A 22,847-nucleotide genomic window follows, 5' to 3' on the forward strand; every position below is an offset into this window, starting at 1 on the left:
CGTGTTCACTCACTCCCACACTTCCGCCACCGCCTCCGCCTCCTCACGTGAAGAAACCGCTAACGCCCGGCAAACAAACGAACAACGAATTTACAAACAGAAGCTCAAATTTACCCTTACTACAAACTGCGTTAGATTATTACAAACGTCAACATACTCTGCACTTTTAGAGTCTCTCGAGTTTACAGTATTAGATAGATACAGTCAGTCTATAGAAGTAACCTGTAAACCCGACGTGCGTCATCAATTTTGACCTACGGGGGAGAAAGTCTGTTAGGTGTTGGCGGTTTTTTCCTGCGATCTTCTTGAACGAAAGGATTGTTTGACACTTTCACCTCGCTTCCACCGTCAAAGACAGAATCCGTAGAAGCATTGTCAGCTTCAGACACATTTTCATCAAAAGCTGGACTGCGAACGCCATCGTCTCGGTCTGGTACCTGTGTAACCACAACAACAGACAATGAAACACCATGCTGGATGCTGGTCTGGTGCGGTTCCAACGAGGAAACACAACACCAATCCCGCCCATTAACACCGGAATTTCCTCCACAGAATACATGATGTCACTTACCGGACTTAACGCTCCTAATGGTCGCGGAACAGTTCGCGGGGGAGGTATGCAAACATTGTTCTCCGCCATTACTTGTCCATTGGACTGAGTGAACGTCGTCGTCTCTTGAGCGGGAGTGCTGAACATTGGTGTCACTCCTGGAGGCGGCGCAAACGGATTCAAGTTGCTCGATTGTGTTACCTGCTGTGTCGACTGTGCGGGTATCGTGGCCTGTTGAGTATGTTGAGGTTGGGCAGCACGCGGTCTCTGCCTGACTGTCGAAGGCGACGTGCCCAATCCACTTCGGGGTGAAGCTTGACTGGCAGGAGGAGGAAGACGATAGGGTAGGGCACTGCTGGCGTGACCTCCAGCTGAAGAACCAGCAGACAGGGACAAGGACGGCAACGAACTGCCAGAATAACCGGTATCCGGTTGTGAACGACGACGTGGCGCCCTGATGGGTAACGTAGGGCCGTCAGCCTTCACAAACAGCACAAATAACAGAGTGGAATATAAGGCAAAATTTTTGGTCGGACATCAGCAAGAGGTTGACTGGCATTAAAAATTTTTGACATTCATTCTTATTTGCTTTCACAATATCAACATCAACATTTAGTTCAATTTCTCTATTTTTATTGGTGGCATCGTTTTTACTGCTGTATTTATTTGCCATCAAAATATAATCTGTTACAGGTACTCACGCACCTGGGGATCATCTACTCTACAACTAGCTGCTTCTCTCAGTTGTCTAGACTTTTGGGTCACTCATTGATTCCCTACCATACATGCAATAACTATTACCGCTTGACCAGTCATGTAGGTACCGTATGTCCGATCAAAGTAAAATTGTGGTCAGTCATGAACACCAGACCGACCGTTATATTCCACTCTGAATTATAACAAAACCCGTAATGAACCAATATTAGTGCCAACACACCTCGCTTACAGTGGCAGAGCGTAAGAATGATGTCTGAGAATTGCCGGCTGTATTTTGATCTCTGCTTGAAGGTACACCCACCGGTTTACTCATTGTTGACAACCTCTTGGGTGGTAGTACAGGAGGTGGAGCATCGTAGACTTCCTGACTCGCTGTACCCAATTCACCAGCAGTGTGTAATTGAGTGTCTGAACAGCTAAACGAGAAATGTTACCAACTAAACAAAAGGCTACAGTAAATTATTCACTACCTCATAGTTATGTGTCTCAGAGTCTTAGTGTTGTTAGGCTGTAAGGTCTCATATCTGTCTTCTTCACCTTCAGCATTGTTTTCTTCTCCCTCCTTTGTTCCTCCAAGCAGATTACCTTCCGAGCCTGATCGAACCATTTCATATGCGTGGCGAGTTGGTCTTGGCTTTGGAAGAAGCATTATTGTATTTCTGTCTCCCCCTGGTGGTAGGGGTGGTAGGGCCCTGAACAGTCGGTAAATGCACATGTCAAGTCACCAAACATATAGAAATATGATACACCTGTTCTGCATGGGTAATGGCACAGCAAATTCATTTCCATGTCGTTCCGAAGAAGGCATTCCGACTACTGAAGATCGTAAGGTTGCAGGTGATCGACTTGGCCGTGGAGTAACAGGTTCTCTGTAACTTCCTCTCCCTGCTACAGTTTGACTACGACTCACTTGGCGACGCCGTGTTGCTGGCGAATCAGATTCAGTAAGAATCTAAACAAATTCTTCTTGACTAACCAGATCAACAAGGAAATTTTATATTCAATAAATTCCTAATGTAGGTGTACACCAGGACTGCAACAACTGAAAGTGATAGGGACACTGTACATTGCACAAACCAACAAACTAACCTCTGCATTTTTAACACCAGGAATAATAAAAGCAACCGTGGTGGAAGTCTGAGTGCAGACGCATGCACACACACACACACACACACACACACACACTCACACACACACACACACACACACACACTCACACACACACACACACACACTCATACACTCTCTCTCTCTCTCACACACACACACACACACACACACACACACACACACACACACACACACAAGCACACGTGCACGCATGCACGCACGCACGTGCACACACACACACACCCCACACACATGCGTGCACACACGCACGCACGCACGTGCACACACACACACCCCACACACATGCGTGCACACACACACACACACACACACACACACACACACACACACACACACACACACACACACACACTGCACACCCCAATGCATAATAAAATGAAGACAAGTACCAACTACCTACCTACTGATACCCAAACGATCACCAGAGCCTATACATATGACCTGTACAAAATGTACAGCACAAAATTGTCACTCATTAGGTTGAGCACTACAAATTGTAATCTTGGGTGATTTACTTGACAGTTCGTAGAGGAATTGATTAGGAATACCATCTTACCACCTTTCTTTGCACATACAGTTTTGCATGAAGCAAGTTCTCTGTGTATTCAGATTTAAGTTAAGCCAAGACCCTCCACATGTCAGGTACATTTGGAAGTATTGTGTTCAACAATGCTGTGAATCAATAGATATTTTACTTGACGAAATTACTCCACTTCCTAACTGTTCTACCATACCATGTACTAAAAGACCACCTCTGCCACCAACTATAAAGCTCAATAATAAAACAATTCGAACAAACTCCTAGGCATGCCCTAGTCCAGCTAGCTACCCCTCCCACCCAGAAGGGAGAAAAGGTCTAGAGACTTTGGCTGACTGCTGGTGTGCTTCGTGAAATGTCAATGCCCTAACCTTGCACACATCATTTATTATATCACATGAGTTCGACACGCACATAGAGATAGCTATAATCATGATCATGCACCCCGTCTCACTTTGGTAGTGGTGTAACATACCCTACTCCATTTATCAAGCCCAGAGCAGTAGAGATTGTGTGGTTGCCCTGACTGAGCTGTTCACACATGCTGTGGCTGCTCAACTCACACGTCTTCTACCATCTTCAAACCCAAGCAGTCAATTGTACTGCCAAGAAAGCTATATTTACTTGTCTTGCTTCAAACAGCTGGAGAAGATCGAATGAGAAATTTAAGGAACTAGTCAGCAACAATACAAGATTTCTCAACAGCATATGAAATGGCACTAACTTCATGTTGTTTGTCATAAATAAGTAACCATTCATTCAGCTGCTGTTGAAGTGGCCACAAGAATATCTGATACAGCAACACGAAACCAGACAAGACAGTTAGAACTTTTGATGATGCCATACACACCCTCCTCCAGGGCGAAACTGCGCTTTCAATCAATTGCTCAATTGTTCTGGCTGATTTTCAACTAGAGCACACCAGAAGTTGCCCTAAACTCTCTAGACTCTTCTTTTCTGGGTGAGAGGGGCTAGGTAGCTAGACTAAGCATGCTCCTGCTGCAGTCTCCAGCATGGCTTTGTACTTTAGGAATACCACAGACTACTGTGCATAAATAAACAAAATCCCTAATATAGTCTACTGAAATACACTCATCGGCAAGTGAGTGACTCAGCCTCATTCCTACTCCAAGATTCCCTCGTCTAATATAACTCAAACTATGTCAGTTGTAGTCCATGCATAATGTGTGAGGGTATAACCCACTTGCAGTGAATGCCTGAGTAAGTGCATGCAACTACATACAATACACTAAATCTACAGTAACAGAGGTTACTTCTCTCGCCACGTTGACTTGCATATCTTTGTAACACTTCTCCAGGTTCTCATGAAACGGTTTGAGATTTGGTGGTACACGTTCACTATGCAATGACAAACCGACCTGCAGTAACTCAACCTACACACAAATAATGTTACACAAACAACAAACATCCTGTAAATAGATCTCCAACCTGCTCATGGATCAACTGTTTGAGCTTGTTCAGCATGTCTAGATCATCAGGATTCTCTTCAAGGTATGTGGATACAAAGAAAACCTATCATATAAATATGCATCACACACACACACACACACACACACACACACACACACACACACACACACACACACACACACACACACACACACACACACACACACACACACTCACATGCACGCACGCGCACACACACACACACACACACACACACACACACACACACACACACACACACACACACACACACACACACACACACACGTACAAGAACATCAAGAATGCTCAGATACAGTACACAAGTACAAACACTCAGCGCTAGCTCAAAGAGACTCTCACTATTTGTAGCAAATACAAACCAACTGTGATTACAACATGACAACATAAAATAATAAAGACACATGTCTATTATGCCCTCATGACTTCTACGTACTACGCAGCACATGCATTACACACAAAAAGACAATTATTGACAGCTCAACCTAACTGCTAAGTCAACTGTTATTGTGATGACCTCAAATTCTAAGATACGCAAGCAACTAAAAGTGAATGTGAACAATGGTTTCACCTGCTGAGACATTAGCCACACAAGGGTACTTCATACTGTCAGTCAACTTTGCCAGTGACTGTAATATTTACAACAATCAATCAGCCAGTATTATTTCCACTACACTTAACAACACCCCTCATTCAACTTTAGTCTTAGAAATATCTCCTCGCAATGCTCTATGCAATTTGCAAAAAATCAAATTTTCGATAAACTACTTCTGAACAGTTGCACAAGTTTTTTGTTCTCAGTATTGGTGAGTATCACCAATACTAAAAACCCATTTTCATATTATCCAAGCAACTCAGACTCATGCTTCTAGTAAGCCATCAATGCAAAAAAGGACTTGGTGAGCTGCATGCTCTGCAAACAATTTCAAAAATTGATAAATTTCAAAATATTCATTAAGACAATAAACTGTAAAAAAAATTACTGGCGTCAGGTAGCATTGGCTTCTAGCCTACTCAGATTGCAACTTAGTATTGTATAAGCTTGGTAAGAGCTCATGCAAAAGCCCAAGTTCCAACTTCTAGTGCACACTTTTTCATCTTCAATTATGGAAAGTTTGCCAATCTTCCACAACCATCATACCCTTAGTGTGCAAGCTTTGTTCAGTACTATCCAGTCTTATTTCAAAATCTTCATTGTTCACATTATCAATTTGCTTCTGTCTTGCAATATCACCTACATTGCCATTCCTTCCTCTCATAGATAAATAAGCACTCACAACTAAGTTCTACATATCTTATTGCTTTCAAGAGAGCAACAACAGCTACAAAAGAATGCATTGCAATATAGTCATTTTCAATATTAAAAATCTTAACATATTATATTATCAATTGTTTGAAATCCACCATACATGGCATATTACACAATAAATATCAGCCAATAAATCATGCAATCTAAGAACACCAGACAATTCAACAGATAGGTAGACAAGAAGACAAGCAGTTGTGCTAGAAATGTCAGTAGAATGTGTGACAAATAAATGAAAGGCAAAGAAGCATGCAGACAACATAGAGTACTAGTTGACCATTAACAACATCATGCCTTCTGATAGTTGCTAAATCCACCCATAACAGCAGCATCAATCATTCCTTTCAGAAGCATGCTCAAAGGGTTGATATTAAGAGTAGCATCTGCTTGATATTGGTCTAAGATTGCGCGTAATTCAAGCAGCTTCGATGTCATCTGCTCCAATGCAGTTTTAAGAGGACTCAATTCCTCCTGAACCAACAAGTTACAAAATTAGGCAAGCCAGACTTCAATTCAATACAATCAATACCTACCTTTTCTGCAAACACAATCTCAGAGCAGCTCAAGGTACCTGGTAATTTGCTGGTTGTTGTCAATGTGTTCTTCTCTAGCCACAAAGTCTGCAATACATAAAACAATTCAAATGACCTGCACCTATTAACACCACAATCACTCCAACCTTGAATTCTAACTCCTTGTCTTTCTTGCCACGATGAAATGGTCGAGAAAATGTGAAAGTTTTCACCTCATTGAACTTGTAGTAGCTAATATTTTTGACAAACTAACGTTGCCAACTGGTACAATATAACATCATGCATAAACTAAACTGTGTAATTTCATTTTTGGCATTCTTCTGCTGAAACACTTCCGGAATTTCAGGCACAGGAGAAACGCTGCAAACCTGCAAGTCTACAAAGCAATGCGCAAGTTAAGACAGACATTTACCTAACAATAACTAAGTGTGCCCTACATTGACCATCAGATTTCAAAATGTCATCACCAGGAGGATTTAGTGATTGCATCAGCTACACAACAGAAAACACTTTGCAGAAGCAATTGCCAAGACATACCTGACTGACATACTTGAGCTTGCGGGCACTGAGACAGGAGACGCTGGTTAAACCCGGGCAGTTTTTCCAGTTCCATGCCTCTAAAAACATAACGCTTGTTCTAAACACAAAAGTTATCTCAATCAGCTGCACTCCAATGAAATTCCAATGAAAGAAAAGCAAGTACTCTCAAAAATGGTGGCCAACCAAGCCCAAAAAATCCTACTGCACAGTAGATAGGTTCACCTCTACCGCCACTTGTTATTTGGTCATAGAACATTGCTTGAGTTTGCTACATCAACAACATAAACTGAAATAGTATCTTATATCTCAAGTACAATATAATACCAAAGTTTGACTCAGTCGACGATAATCAAATAGTTCAGTTTCATATTGCTCTACCAACTGCTTGCATAACCGAATGCCTTCTTCCCACACCTACATAAACAGTTAGATAAATAAATGATCAACAACATGCCACTTTACCTTTCCCTTGTCAAAATGACTTATCGCTTCCTTCAGAAGTCTTTCCTTCCGTTCACGCTCACGTTCAGCAGGGTGTCTACCCTGTGGGGTCAAAGCCACATCTTTCCACTGTTTAGCAGACACAGCCCATTTGCTATACTACAGCAATCTAAAGCATCTACCAGAATCCATGTAGTACCTCAAGCATGTCAGCATGAAGCAAGACAGTGAACCCAGCCTCAGCAAAGCTCCCTGCTTCCAAGTGAAGTTCACAGAGTTTGTCAATGTAACGAATATACATCTGTGGCCGACCAATTTCACGATAATAAGTCTATAATTGAAGAGAAAACTTCTTCACTCAATAATGTAATGTAACAGCATCAAAATGACTACGAACCAAGAGATTTACAGTACAAACAGTCCGTTTGAACCTGTTTTCTTCACCGTGCCCTACAGATCTACAAAAGCAAACCACTAAATATCACTGCACATCTACAAAGTGTTAAGCAACACAGCAACACAAAATCTTTCCTGACCTGTAGTCAAGCAGACGTTCCAGCAAACCAGTCAAAGACTCACCAAATGTTATTCCAGTGTCAGCCAAAGATGGGTGTCTTTGACATCTTTCAGTAAGTCTGCCAATATAAACATCATATTGTCACAATCAACACAATTATTTAGCCAAAACAAATTTACACAATCCTACTTGCACTTAATAACTGTTCTAGAAGCCTTTTCAAGACAGGATAAGGTGGCATGTTACATGTTTTCATTGCAGCCCCAAACTATGGACTGTGTATTTCACAAGCCAGAAAGTGACCCATTATTATCAATAAAACTGGTTCAAATTTTTTCCCATCATCAGCCAACAGTTGCATCCATATAATTTGCCAAAAGTGTACAACAGCACACTTAATTTTTGGTGAGCGAAGACAGAAATAAAGACAGAACACCATCGCTCGCCTAACATAATGTCACACGAACATTTACTAGTCTATTTATCTATCTACGGTAAATCTTCTATTTTGATACACAATAAACACAGCACAATAGGTGTCCATACAGCAACAAATCTTATACTTCTGTTTGTCTAGCCAAAAGACACACTAACAAAAAGAGAAAGCAAAACAGACAGCAACAGTGTAAAGATCAGATATACACATTTAGAAAAAGTTAGCAAGTAAAGTACTGATGAGACTTTCTTTTCCTATTCCAACAATAAGAATACTTTCACTACTGATTATGACATCTAACAGTTGGTGTAAGTCTTTCTGCACACACTATCGCAACGTGGCCAAAAACATTTTGGTATCTTTGAAAACCAGGCCTCAAGATCTAATAAACAATGCAATGGTTTGGTATGGTAATTCTTACTTGCTTCCTGCAAGAGAATCAAGTAGGAATATGACGCAAAAATGTTCCCCATTTTGGTATCTCTATGACTCATGCATAAGAAATAAACAGTTCAATGAACCAAAACCTCTTGGACAATCAGTCTCATGCAATGATGTCAGAATGGAAGCTCATACAGACAAACCAATGGTTTGTTCTAGGAAAACCAACATGAAATTTAATCATAGAGGAAAATGACTTGATAAGAACTCTGTAAAATAGTCAAAACGTTATAATGCCTTACTCCATAACACCCACATCTAGCAACGTTAGGCATGCATGCTAGACATGACAAAAAGATTGACACTAGCAGCAAAGGACACATTAGTTGGATCATTTCATTAATCCAAAATGGAGATTACTGGCCAGCTGACAGGGTTTTGTGATAATCACTGATTGCCCACAATTTCACCACAACTTCCACACATTGAGCAGCTAAACCTTGCAACAGCAAAAGATGCCATATGATGTAAGTGTTGCAAGTCGTTAGTCTCTAAATGATCTTTCTTAGTCAATTTCATATTATTTTGAAGACTACAATATGTGACAGGTGTAGTGATGTAAACAGGCATTCTCTCTGCCAATCCAATGCTCAGCCAATGTATTAAACACAAATTTTTATCGTAAAGTGCAGAAATTTACAACTCAAGAGACCGATTGTTGAGAAAGATGACAACAAATATGTTGGGTGGTATAGACCAGCCAGAAACAGTTGCAAATAAGCTAGACCAATCCATTTCTTCAAAAACCCTAACATGCTCTAACATCGTTATGAGGTTCTTCAACCCAGGACAAAATAAGCGAAGCAACTCAGAAGCCATGACATTAGAAGCAGCATTGCTGTCATATTCAATGAGTTACCACAAGGTCTTAGTCTTATCTTGTACACAAACGGATTGTCTCCATATCCAATACGCAATTCTAATACTTAAAAGAACACCCTTTGCTTTTTCAATTACAGCAGCAGATCCTTTTTTCATAGATGACACAACGTTTGAATTAGTTCCAGTGGTACTGTAGTTTTCGCCACTCAACTCTACTTATGGCTTATAATAATTTCTCTTTGTCAGACGGATGCAAAATTCTCTGCTCAACTAAAATTCTTAAGAAATTTCAAAGTAAGGTCAGAACTCTAAACAGACCAAGCTAATAACAGCACTTCATGATCATCTTTCCATTTGGTAACAACCTTTGCACTGCGGGTGGCTGCATTGTCAACCTGCAAAGATATCGGTTTTCATTACCTTCTCGTGTTCTTACTAGAGAAAGAAAAAATGCTCACTGAGAGCACCAAGTATTCTGTCCTGTTCCTCTACCTTCACTAAACCTAAGAGGGCCAGCACCCTCATGTACGATTGCTCCTAAAATCACCCATGACGTCCCTTGTTAGAGAGTTCTCACTATGCACATGGGCAGCCATTCTTCCCCAGATATTCTCAACACATAATTAGCCATTAATTCCATTTAGCATAACGTAAAAAAATTATTTGCAAGAAACAGTCTCATGCATTTCGTGCGACAGTCTTCACTCACACAAATAGATTCCACACGACTAATTCTATTGTGCATGCGTGGCAGAAATGTCGATACAACATTACTTCCACAGAAAAGCACCCCAAGAAAGATGCTTATTTGTTCCATCTGTGACGTAGCCTTGGGCAGCTTATCAGCAAATGAAGTTTCGTCGACAACAGGGAGGTGGAATTAGCATATACCACAGAAGTAGTGGGTGTTCATCTATGTGATTGCAGAAGACATATCACTTGTATACAGACCAACAAGTGTCAACAGTTTGTTTTCCCTATGATTCTATTAGTTCTACACCTGAAGATGTAATGAGTGGCTTTACACTTTGAAAGAGAAATGTTTAGAAATGACAGTCAGCAGTAATGAGATGTTGTCGTAGTCTCTATATCAAAGTTTATCAACAGTAGTTTAACTACTAGTGCTTAAATACTAAGACAGAAATCACACGCCCCTCCCGCAAAAATCATTTCTTTTACGGCAATCATGCTTTCATCAGTACGAGACTATACTTCCTCACTCTTGCTCCACAATGAATCATGCCTTTGTAATTGTGGGCCCATGTACTCTCTTCAATTGTTATTGTTGCTAATAGAGTTCTTAATGTTGCTTGTCCTCTATATCCCAATTTTTCAATCTTCTTCTGGTTGTCCTCTGGCTAAATAACTTTGAGACAATTGGCTCCACTTCTAAGAGATGACCTTGCAAAATCATCTGCTTTCTCTAGCAATCCTTTGTAAGTAACACAGGTCCTGATGTAGCTTTATGAGGTCTTCTCGTTCTAGTACTGTTAGCCACCAATTCAGGTGCTCCATAATTCTTCAGTATGCTTACTACAATGGACAATGACCACTTAAGATTCCTGACTGCAACATTGTCATCTCTGCCTTCATTATGCCGACAATCTCTAATTGCTCTTCAGTAGTGGATGAGTTCTCTTCACCGTGTCATAAAAGCTGAGAATGTATGTCTTATTAAAGCAGTCTCTTCAAACTTCAAGAAGTGTGTAAGTGATCTAAGAAGACTTTCTTATCACTTGTGCAAGCAATGATACTTGTGAGTACGATAGAAAATTCCAAAGATCAAGAATAGCTGGATGATATCCTTCCACTGTGAGGACCATTTGCATGAAGATCAGGCCACACTACTCAAACTGGTCTGTTATCTTGCAAACAAGATCTGCTTCAAGCTTCCCCTCATGACCCCACTGCAGCAGCACCAGCACCAAAATAAACAAGAACATGTAGCTGTTCATACTGAAAACTGATAAGCAAACCACTGTCAAGGGTTCCATAGCATTCACAATAGATCAATTACCATTCTAGTACAGCCACAAATACAGTAATACTCTTGGTGATTCCAACTCAATATAATGAAACAAGAAGTACACAACTTCACTATTTACACCATAGCTTGCAGTCAACCATAAAATTGAAAATGAGTTTCATCATTGAGACACTGCAATGATATTAGTTGAATGCAAATTGAATTAGTCCATGATCAACACTCCCAAATGCACTAATGTGATGATCAATCCACAACACTGATTGACTGAGTTCCTTGACATGATCTGTCATCTCAAACCTATATCTAGTGACATACTACTTTATGCAAATAGACAGACAACATTCCACACTACCATCATAAAGGCCTTACAACTAAATTTACAACAAATATTTCCTTTTTTCCTAAAACTGTACGACCGGTTATTTGTGCGGTGCTAGGTTTGCATGCTTTCCAGGAATTTGGGCAGGTTTTCATAGGCAGAGTTTAAATTGTGCACTTATACATGAACAAATACTAGGAATACATGCACTTTTTTCAAAGGTAAAGAGCTATACCGGCCCATAGACACTGGCAAATTTCTGATTGCTTCACATATTTCTTCGCTGTAAACAAGATCCACTCCGTCTTCCTAAGCATTGGCTGCTAGATGAGACGAATCTCTCTTCATTTGCTGTCTCAATCGTCAAGAAGAAGATTCGGGACACACTGTATTCTCTCTCGAAACTGGCACTAGGAACTTGCTAGCGTCTTGTGGTTCGTTTCTTTGAAGACACCGTAATTTCAACATGGCTCAGATGGTTGTACGACGTCTAAGAGACACGTGATCATTGATTGGAAAAATAGGTGTGGTGAGTGGGTGTAAAGAGTGCGGCGATAAACTTGTGCAGTCGGCAAAAGTCACACAAATCGTACGAATAAATCTACCGCACAAATAGCCGGTTTTATGGTACTTGAATTTTGCATGTAGAGCAAGCATTCCTCAAACACACTCAAGTCTACATTGATACCAGCCAGACTCACATATTACCAAGTGAGCAACTCAGTTTTCTTTTTGTTATTGCATATATATAACTATCAAGTTCTAGCAATAGCTTAAATATCACATAGTATTCTAATTCCAGGTTTAACTCTTTTCCCCACAATTTCAGGAATGTTCCTAATATGCAGTACAGCTGACAAGTCTATCAAATTACAGACCGAAACAAGACATGTTTTTTTATTTATCTTATGGTTAGTGCATCAGTTCAAACCTAAAAGCCAAAGCACACACCATGCACCTGTTAAACCATGCATGTACTCATCAAACACAGACACAGAAATGAATTTCGTTGTGTTCTACTTTTCTGCCAAAAAAAGTACAAAATTCTACCAAAAAAAAGTACAAAATTCTACCAAAGAAATAGCACACAAAACTTTCTAATCTCCTATAAAAATCAATGTAATTGATATAAAATAACATCAAACATGACACCAAAAGTGAAACAAATGCGACTCACACTTTGCTAAGTAACCATCGATAGTCTTCATCACCACGACCTGCACTCACTTGTTCATCCAGATGATGAAACAAAGCATCCTCCACCTATACACACAAACTCCATTTTGCCACTGCACACTTGTAATATCCACAAAACTTGCCTGTTTAAAGTTTGTACAAGATTTCATTTCAGCTTCCATCATATCAAAAAAGATTGGCATTGTAGCCTTTCTCAAGTCTACACACATCATTATAATAGACATTACCAACTGTGTGAGCTAAATACAGCAAAAACAAGTACATAAAATAATGTAAAATGGCCATCTATCATACCATCAATTAGATATGTAGATATTGATGGAACATGCAGTGAGTCTAGCTGTGATAACACTACAAGCTTTCAATAACTCATAAGTTACCCATTGTTAAGATTTACTGTCTCTTTAGCAACCAGTAAGACTGTACGTAGTCCTGAGACAAAATGACTGCAGACACCTTTACAAACCGTACATTTGCTGTCAAATAGTAAATCAAAACAAAATTGATAACTGGAACCGTTGGCCTCGCCCTAATTTTAGGGTATTACTTTCACTAGCAAGTAGATAACTACTACAATGTGTTTCACATTCTGATACTCTTCTTGGAAATAATAATACAATGAAAACACACCAAATAAATGACACACCATTGCAAAAACTATGTCCCACATTTATCAAAATTATGTCAAAACTATTTATAAGCAAATATATTTCTGAGAGTGACAATGCATGTCCTTGGCTTATTTCAGCAGACAGCTCCCATATATTTGTAAGAACACAAGATTAGCTACAGTCTCTGCACTTGTGGCAATATATTTCTTAAAATAGTAGACCACAGTATCGTCTCTTCCAGTAGACTGGTCTATTTATCACGACACAAGCTATGTACCCTTATCTTGAAAGTACTATGATTGAGTTCAGTGCATGTAAAATAATATGTATGTGATAAAAGTACAAATTACTAAAATAACACGATATACACTCAGTGGTCAGTATAACATAAACAATGTAAACACTATCATACAAAAACACTACAAAAATTCAGTCACAAAAGTGTTAGCAAATCAGTTTTACTTCCCAAAAGCAAAGCTTGATTGAATCTAAATCTACTCGTATAATGTGATTGAATCTACTCGCATAAAACTTACTGGCATGAAGATGCACTGAACAAAGATTAAGATGATCCTCGTGACTTTTACTTTGTTCAATAAAAATGATGGGAACACAATTTCCATATTAAAGATTCAGTCAAGCATTCCTTTCGGATGCACAAAAATACGTAACCTTGTACCAGTCAGCTGTTGTAAATGCCATCTCTCTTGAGTTCTCTACATCTTATATGTCTAATTAAAAATTTCTCTAGTGGCCCAAATTCCTAAAGTATCTGCCTAAAGCTCTCCGTTGCTTAGAGCTCCTGTGGTTCCTAACCACTTAGCCGACACTACAAAATAAAGCTAAATCCACCATAATTTAACTGCTAACGATCTACCATCTATAAAAATGCTCACAAATATGTCATCACGCTTTAGCATATAAAACAACCATTGCACAGTACTATCCATACCAACCAATTCCCCTATATTCTTAAATCTCCAAACCAAACCCATGATGCAGTCATGTAAACCAGCTAGACAGTAATTTATTTGTTGGTGTCACATTTGTGCCGCCTACTAGTAGCTAAGCAAGTCAAGTACAGCAGACCCTCAATTATCCACCCCACCCACCCCCTTTGGGCAAGCCATGGAGGAGTAGGGGTCGGATAAGTAAAAGGAACATAATCGTTGAAGCGTCGGAGTTTCAACTGTACCCCGGAGTTCCAGTCTGCTTTTTGTCCCAGTATGTACACATAGTCTGAACTATATAATACACTACCTCATGAAATGATTGAACAAGGACGTAATACGTGTAGTATATAAGCAAACTACAATCCCCAAACAGTTGAAAGTAATCCTAGAAGCCTCCGTATCTTTTTCGTCGCCATTACTGCACGTTGACACTGTGCTTGTGCAAAACGGGCTTGTGATGTCATATCTGCTTTGAAACACAGTTGGATAAACGAGGGGTCGGATAATCGGGGGTCAGATAAGTAAAGGTCTCCTGCAGTAATACACACATCTACTACTCAAATGAGAACATCTCATCCGACATAACGAATACAGAAAAGAACAGCAATGAAACTAAAAGTGTGTATGTGTAACTCAAGCCAGTTGGCTTTGCCACCACTTCTGGCCTCTGGCATACAAACACAGACAAATAGGTCAAATCATGAAATCTGCATTTATTAATTAATCAGGCCACGACTCATCAATGAAAGTTTCATACCTTACAGTTTGATGAGCATCACTACAAAGACAACCACATAGAGATTAAAAACTACACTAGCAATGGACTATTTAGCAGAGCTAAATACATGATTGTCATCTATCAGTAAAGAGTGATAGTATACCGAAGTTTGTGATGTACATAGTGACATTGTTATTGGTGGAATAGTGTACACAGACTGGTTGACTTGCAGTAGTGTTTGTTTCTCTCCTCGCTCACCCGCCCACCCAAGGATAGTTTGTTTTTAGTTACAGTCATATGTTAGCTATGGTAGTGTATAATGTTGGATTTTACAGCAAGCATTTAATCTATAGGAAGGTGTCCTCCACGGGTACAGCCATTTTGACTTTTTGTTCACTCTGTGCTCACAACCTGCCGCTCCTTTCCGCTCCTCCTTTAGCACACGACCTTAGCTACTTTTGAAGAGCGACTGGTATTCTACCCATTGGCTGGTGCCCTGTGCTTTGCTTTGTGCTGACATTCGTCTGTACGTCGTGACATCACCAAAAAGTTTGTTCCCTACGTAATAGCAAGCCTTCACTTTGGAATAGCAACAGCTGCCGTTTGCGGTGGTATGTGCCTTGTACCTATGCACCATTGGCATTCCTCTATAGTTCGTGATGTCATTGTAAGGCTGTTCACTGCAGCATCACCTATGTGACGTCGTGCACGCCGATTTGATCAAGGTGGACAGTGAAGGTGTCATCGTCATTCAGAGTTCTCTTGGGACAATGTGATTTCTTGCTGATCAAACCCGCCTCCACTCGTGCGCAAATTTCTCTACAATGGCACATCAAATCTCCACCAAATTTAACATCCCATTCCTCACCTCGGATGGTTAGCATGAAGAGGAGTGTGTTGTTTATTATCGGCAACAACAATAAGAGCAAGATATTTTCAAGTCTATCCTGGTCTTAAAATGCTATTAACTCCGCTTGCCCATGTATGTGCATCAAATAGCTGCCATGGTAGCTACACCTGTTCCCTGCAGCGGCAGCAACATCTTTGAAATGACAACGTAAAATGGGACTGTGAAAATAGCTGCAAGATAGGACATCACTCGATGACATATATGGAGTTACAAATTCTCCGATTCACACCCAATTTAATCACACGTAACGTGAATAGGTTATCCAGAATTTTGTGTTTTCTCTGTATACATGGAAATTTGTGTTAATAACTTAATTAATTTGCCCGGACAAAAAGAACGAGGTACTCAGCTGGTACAATATATGGGAGAGATCCCCACTGGGGCCACAGAGCAAGTGGCAGGTCATCAGTGTACGGGCTCCTGGGAACAAGGCTCTTAATAGCTATGGTGGTAGCTGCTACGCGGCAGTGTGTTCTTTCAGGCTGTCAGGAACAGGAGCAGGTTGCTGTCCTGTGTGCCTGGCATTGGGTGGTCCTGGCGTTGGGTGGTCCTAAGCAGAGATCAGCCTTGGTAACCAGAAGCTGTCTCCCCCAAGTAAGCCCACTGGTGTCTATCAGTGTGACCAGGAGGAGAATTTGTAAAAAAATTAACCTCCTTCAATAAATGACAACAATTATGACTCACCAGATTGGGGAACAAGAGTCATGGACACAAATGGTCCAATCAGAAACGGTACAAATTTGACTTGAAAGTCATCTAGTGCTTGCCACATTGACAAAACTTGGAAAGCCATAACTGTTCGAATATCACCATACCTTACAATACAAGCCATGTTAATACTAACACAACCTCACTGAACCACTACATCCTACTTGTCTAAAATCTTTGTTCGCTTGGCCTCAGAAAAGTTTTCTAGTTGGAGTGACCACTGAGTTATAAATGTTACAGCAAGTTGAAAAAATGCAATCCACACCTAACAACATTAAAGAGGTGTCAATAATATAACTCAAACGATTTGAGAACAAAATAAACCTGTTGCTCAAACTGCTGCCCTTTCAAAAATCGATCACACAATGCTTGTGTAAAGTACGTCGTGGCTTGGACTAGAATGCTGAATACAAACAAAACCACAATGCACATTGCTAACAACAAATAAGAACAAAGAGTAGTGTACTTGTTCTGAACCATGTACATAATCATCCAGTTCTTTGCATACACATTGCTGCAAATCAAATCTTCAAATACTCCAAACAACTCTATCAGAAAGCCCTGCCAAAAAATAATTCTCAACTACCATAACTCCTAGTATGCAACTACCATCACACACCAACAATCTTGAACGTTCAGAAAACGACATCAGCAGTTCAGAGTAATGTTCTTCTTTCATCACTTTCAACATGGCGATCAGTGACACAATGTATTGACCCTATTGCAGTAAACAGTGCAGGTCAGTGTGCACGCGCATGCACACACACACACACACACACACACACACACACACACACACACACACACACACACACACACACACACACACATTAGATTTTACCGTGTGAGATGGAGGTGCCTGCTTATCAGTGGCTCGAATGATAGTCAGTACAAGATAAAACATATTACGAATCACCATAGAAATGTCATGATTAGATATTCCCTACAATAAACCATGTTTACATCACAAATGCAGACCACAATTACTGTTACACACATTGTTTTCCTGTAGAACACTAAGGACCTCGACCAAAACCTCAACACATCCTTCTTCTTGCTCATGACGCTGAAGCTGCTGGCTTAAGCTGTGGAGTATGCATGGCAGCAACACAGCTCGTGATTCTAAGCATGACATATGTTATAGATAAAATAACTATAAACAAGTTGCAGTCATAAAACAAATTTAAAACATGAAACTAATGGGGCCAGTTTGCAAAGTGGTATCCAGTTCTGTTCTGGTTAATTTGATATAAGAAATCATTTGTTAGTACTTCTCTATGCAAAAACATAACAGTAACAACAGTATAGAGACAGAAATACATCTGCCAAAACTGGAAAATACATCCATTTACATGTGACAAACTAATTAGTAAGTAGGGGTCGTTCAAATCATCGACATTTTCATGAGCTTACAAAGTGCACGCTAGGGAAGAGGGGTTATGGCCTCTGTAAGATTTATGAAATGTTGATCGGTAGCAAATGGGCCGTGCTAAATTAATTTCTGTTTTCCATGGCTCGGATTGCATTATGCATTGTACCCGTGCTATTCACCATGTACGGGATTGGGAAACATGTATGTACGACCGCAGCAACCTACTCTAGAATAACATCAGCTGTCCATAAAAGCCCAGCAGTCTCTACCACAACTTTCTCGATGTTTTTGTCTTTCTGCATTTGAAGAACCGGAATCCTCGAGGTGACATCATTTGAGCAGGTCAAATGGAATGGAAGAACTATATCAATGCAGAAGTGTTGAAGACCACACGTCAACCCTCTAATAGATGGAACCATGGTTAAGCTATTGAATAGTGCATCAACAGTATTGCGTGCACTTTGAAGAGGGGAGGGGCTGCAGAAAAGCATGCGCTTTGTACGCTTGCGAAATTAGCGATACTTTTGAATGATCCTTTATATGGTATAAGAAACAAACACATAAACACATTTGTCACCAAAAACCAGCTGTATTCAAAACAGGCACAACACTTTGCAGCAAAAGATCACACAAAATTATCACTGTGTAGTTGAAATGCTACATTTATTGTCTCCGCAGCCCAAGTTTATCACACATGGTCATGGCTTCTGTCTCATAGCCTGTTGTATCATATATCAGTTTCTTAAGTTGGTACACAGTAATTCTAATAATGTTTCATTATCCTTCAATACATACAGTAGTTCTTAGGGGCCATCCGTAATTATCGAATGATTTTTGTATCCAAACGTTAGAATTTCTTCTTACCCACCCACGCCTACCTAATACAAAGAGCTGTCCATAGTTGTCAAGCAATTTTCCATCCATTGTCTCATGCACTGACGGCGTCGACTGATGTAATAACAATATCTTCCATCAGCAGTTGACAGAAATCAATCCCAACTGCATTCAAGAATGCTGTTTTTGGAGCAAACCCACTAGCTAATTTCTTCTCTTCATCTACATCCGCACGGGATACCGAAACAATCATACTAGACCCGTCACCATGTGAGCACGATCATTTTGGTTCCAGTTCATCATCATCACATTGCCAGAAATAACCGGTCCTATCCAACTTCTTGCAGGCATTGTGCATTTCTAGTTGGACTCCAACGTTCTTAGCTATCGCGTCGTCTCTAGCCATCCTGTCGTCTCTAGCCATCCTGTCCTTTGAGTATTTGTCATTGCCCTTGTGCCCAACTGAAGAAGTTGCTACGAGTACAAAGACCAGCATCTTGCTGCCACAGAATTCAATCACTCATGTGTAATCTCGCATGCTGTCAATCCTTACTGACATGTGAAATCTGCGCATGTGCGATGTTCAAATGATTTGTAATTCAAACAGCCTGTTGACCCACCCACCAACTTTCAAAAGATGTTTGGAATTAAAAACCATTCAATAATTATGGACGGCCCCTTAGTCTAATCTCACAAAACAGTCATCACAATCAAGAAGCAACTCTATGTTGCAGATATACTTCTTCACATCCTCATTCTAAAAACTGTATCGAACTACAGTTTATGGAGTGAACCATAGCAGCAACCCGTAATTGCACTTGCATTGCTCTCAAAGTTCACGATCTGATGTTTCACGTAAAAGTTCAAACTGATAAATGTGCCAAACAAAGTGCTTTCAACCCTTTTCGACAGCAAATATATTTGTAGGAACTTCATTGACCTGTCAATACCTGTCACTTACATAAAGTACATGCAGCTTCCAATAACACTCTGATACCACCATCTACTAATCAAGGCATCACAACTACACACTGATCAAAAGCACTGTTCACCTGGAGACTTGAAGAGTTTGCTCTTGACTGTAGACAACATACACTGATTACGTGCTCTTGCCACAGAAGCCTTCGGTTGCCTAGCTTGTGCCCCCGCAGCAATAAAGTCTCTTGCAAATGTACTACAATAAAACAATAAATACTTCTAACTATCAAATAAAAGTATACATTGACATACGCCACTTCTGAAAGATCAAATTGTGTCAGCAAACCCTCAGAGAGCAATGGAAACCGTTCAAAAGCCATTCTCTATCAACTATATCAATGAATACTTACAGTGAAACATAACAGTTATTGCCAACCTGTACTAGCTCAAGGTGCTCCATCTGAGATGTAATCATGTGACTCATTCCTCGAAAAACTCTGTCCATACTTTCCCGAAAATAAGAAAAGTTCCTGTTTCTGTTAACTCTTCCAGTAGAAACAAAAAACAATTACATTAAAATGTGTAATTGTCTCTTTATCTCTTATCTTATGCTATTTCTGTCTTACCTCGCATAAAGAGATCTAGATTTGATGATAAATTTAAATATATGCTCAATTGCAGACACAGCACGACTAAGCTTTGTACGAAACTCAGTGCTTGGGTTCGCAATATTTTCCAAATAGTAACTTAAGCAAGACAGCAACCGTCTACAAAAGAAGGTATATCAAAAAACAGTCCCATTTTCTTCCAACTGAAAACATGCTAATGACTAACTCATATGACTTTGTGTTTGCAAAGTGTGATTGTATGTAGGCATCTAAAACTGACTGAAAGTGTTGATACTTTGATCGAGGATCCATCAGTAGTTCCAGAATGTAAGCCTAAATAAAGAAAGGAAAGATATCAATACTTTAAGAAAAAATACAACACATTCTATAGCTTACCAGAGCATCAAAAACAGACTGTGAGTATGAGGTGCTGTAATCCAAGATAGCAAACAAGGCATCAAATGTGTCTTGAAGAAACTGGTCACAGTGCACACACATAACCTGAGATACCTATAATACGCAAGTAACTGTCTTACTCGAACAATCTCATCGCCCCTTACTGTGAAAAGAGTGGTAAGAATGTCTTTCAATCTGTCCTCTTGTCCTCGCCACTTTAATAATGACAACAATGCAGCTACACACAGAGTACAGCCACATAGAGATACTTCGCAGCCACCTTGTACCTACCATTCTGAGTGAGCTTTGTAGAGCAAATTAATGTGCTAATCACACATCGTTCTCGTTCACTTCTGACTACACCTGCCACTGTTGGTGGTCGCATGTTAAACAATGCTTCAGTTGGTCCACATGGCAATCCCATATAAACATCTGGCACATCAGGCTTCAGCTGTGCCTAATGAACAAAATTTGATTACATTGTATTATATCTTCCTGTATTACTTATTCACAATTTTCACACTGGTACCAATTATAATCCATTACAAGTTATATAATCATTAAATCTGGTTAGTATAGATAGAGTTTGACAAGTTACGTTGCTCTTTTTTCAGCTATCATATCTTTAAGAGAATACAGCGATTTACGCCATTCCTACTTCCCACTAGCATCCCAATTGAGCACTAGTACTATCCCAGTAAAACAACATCAAATTAATCTCTAATCCACCCTGTTCACGATCTCAATAAACATTTCCTCATTGCATGCATAGCTGATTCTGTGCTTCCTCAGTGTTTTGTTGTTTCATCAAAATTCTCCAAGAAAAGCAAGTGTTGCTTATTGAAAAAGTGACACCAACCTGGCGTCACAGTGCTATTTCAGAGACTTTCATAATTCAATTTGTAAATAAGGGAGTTATGAAAACATGTAATTTCTTAGATATTACAATGGTTTCTCCATATCCATGATTCACCAACAGTCGTTACTAAACTCAGCTTAATTGTCACTATCCTTTACACAAATTCAGCTCCTACAAAAGAATCCACAGTCATAAACTTGACAGTCCATCTGGGAACAACACCAGTCACTAATTTAAGTAGATACCTGTCATGACTCCTACGAGTAAAAATTCAACTACAATGCAACATAGTCTAAAACAGATACGGCAATCGATTCTAGCCTGCTGCTTTGTTTATTCTGAGCATCTACAGATCTGACACCAAACAAAAACTTGCCTTCTCTACAAAGATTACTTGACACCAGAATCTTATATGATGCAGTTACAAAAATTACTTTATCCAACAAAGAGATACACCAACACTGAGTCACAGCAGAGGATAAGACATCACTAACAACATGTTCTATCAACAGGACTTCTATTGCATTCCTTGGTTCTAGAGACAATACAGGTTTGAACGCCAACAGTCTTGAACATTTGAAAACTATACATGAGAATACAATCAGTACACTACTTTACACCAGCAAATACCTGGCAATATAAATTTACAGATGCGGTGATGTGTGGGTGTGAGTGTTTAGAGGCGGAGTTCGGGAACATGATGGATCAGTTTAGTAATCAATTGATCTTAAAAAGATTAGCAGTTAGTACTGTAGACAACATCATCAGGATTGGATAAGACAGTAGTTTCCTGTCTGAAACAGGTTGTTATTGATAGTAGTAACATGTGAAATACAAAACGTATCCAACTGTTGATCAATCAATACACTAGTTGATCCTATCTTTACATCATCTAGTATCACACTAAGCACAGTAATTTGTTCTGCTCATTGTATTCAAAAGCTTTTCAATTGTAACTGATTACAAGTAAGATGACATGATTCACGTGCATTTGCAAACATACATGCACTCTGTT

General features: G+C 39.8%; 1 protein-coding gene across 1 annotated transcript in view; it reads right to left on the reverse strand.

The window, feature by feature from the left end:
• Nucleotides 1-84: 84 nt before the first annotated feature.
• LOC134195431 (dedicator of cytokinesis protein 2-like) overlaps nt 85-22,847 on the reverse strand; it is a 43,122-nt gene continuing 20,359 nt past the window's right edge. Inside the window, exons 19-57 of the mRNA XM_062664453.1 lie at nt 21,265-21,430; nt 21,114-21,211; nt 20,974-21,054; nt 20,804-20,910; nt 20,596-20,736; nt 20,406-20,514; nt 20,282-20,352; nt 20,104-20,225; nt 17,843-17,967; nt 17,687-17,788; nt 17,465-17,563; nt 17,312-17,406; nt 17,170-17,248; nt 17,010-17,110; nt 16,822-16,952; nt 13,068-13,144; nt 12,926-13,011; nt 12,822-12,853; nt 12,769-12,772; nt 12,680-12,706; nt 7,763-7,861; nt 7,624-7,684; nt 7,426-7,557; nt 7,248-7,355; nt 7,110-7,199; nt 6,949-7,053; nt 6,796-6,882; nt 6,683-6,737; nt 6,540-6,621; nt 6,392-6,476; nt 6,246-6,332; nt 6,007-6,183; nt 4,386-4,469; nt 4,211-4,330; nt 2,017-2,219; nt 1,738-1,959; nt 1,488-1,683; nt 572-1,030; nt 85-437 (exon numbers count right to left, since the gene is read on the reverse strand). Coding sequence (XP_062520437.1) covers nt 255-437; nt 572-1,030; nt 1,488-1,683; nt 1,738-1,959; nt 2,017-2,219; nt 4,211-4,330; nt 4,386-4,469; nt 6,007-6,183; nt 6,246-6,332; nt 6,392-6,476; nt 6,540-6,621; nt 6,683-6,737; nt 6,796-6,882; nt 6,949-7,053; nt 7,110-7,199; nt 7,248-7,355; nt 7,426-7,557; nt 7,624-7,684; nt 7,763-7,861; nt 12,680-12,706; nt 12,769-12,772; nt 12,822-12,853; nt 12,926-13,011; nt 13,068-13,144; nt 16,822-16,952; nt 17,010-17,110; nt 17,170-17,248; nt 17,312-17,406; nt 17,465-17,563; nt 17,687-17,788; nt 17,843-17,967; nt 20,104-20,225; nt 20,282-20,352; nt 20,406-20,514; nt 20,596-20,736; nt 20,804-20,910; nt 20,974-21,054; nt 21,114-21,211; nt 21,265-21,430 — 4,488 coding nt within the window. The 3' untranslated portion in view covers nt 85-254. The remainder of the gene's footprint in view (nt 438-571; nt 1,031-1,487; nt 1,684-1,737; nt 1,960-2,016; nt 2,220-4,210; nt 4,331-4,385; nt 4,470-6,006; nt 6,184-6,245; nt 6,333-6,391; nt 6,477-6,539; nt 6,622-6,682; nt 6,738-6,795; nt 6,883-6,948; nt 7,054-7,109; nt 7,200-7,247; nt 7,356-7,425; nt 7,558-7,623; nt 7,685-7,762; nt 7,862-12,679; nt 12,707-12,768; nt 12,773-12,821; nt 12,854-12,925; nt 13,012-13,067; nt 13,145-16,821; nt 16,953-17,009; nt 17,111-17,169; nt 17,249-17,311; nt 17,407-17,464; nt 17,564-17,686; nt 17,789-17,842; nt 17,968-20,103; nt 20,226-20,281; nt 20,353-20,405; nt 20,515-20,595; nt 20,737-20,803; nt 20,911-20,973; nt 21,055-21,113; nt 21,212-21,264; nt 21,431-22,847) is intronic.

The sequence above is a fragment of the Corticium candelabrum genome, chromosome 20, assembly GCF_963422355.1.
Source record: "Corticium candelabrum chromosome 20, ooCorCand1.1, whole genome shotgun sequence".
Classification (NCBI taxonomy): domain Eukaryota; kingdom Metazoa; phylum Porifera; class Homoscleromorpha; order Homosclerophorida; family Plakinidae; genus Corticium; species Corticium candelabrum.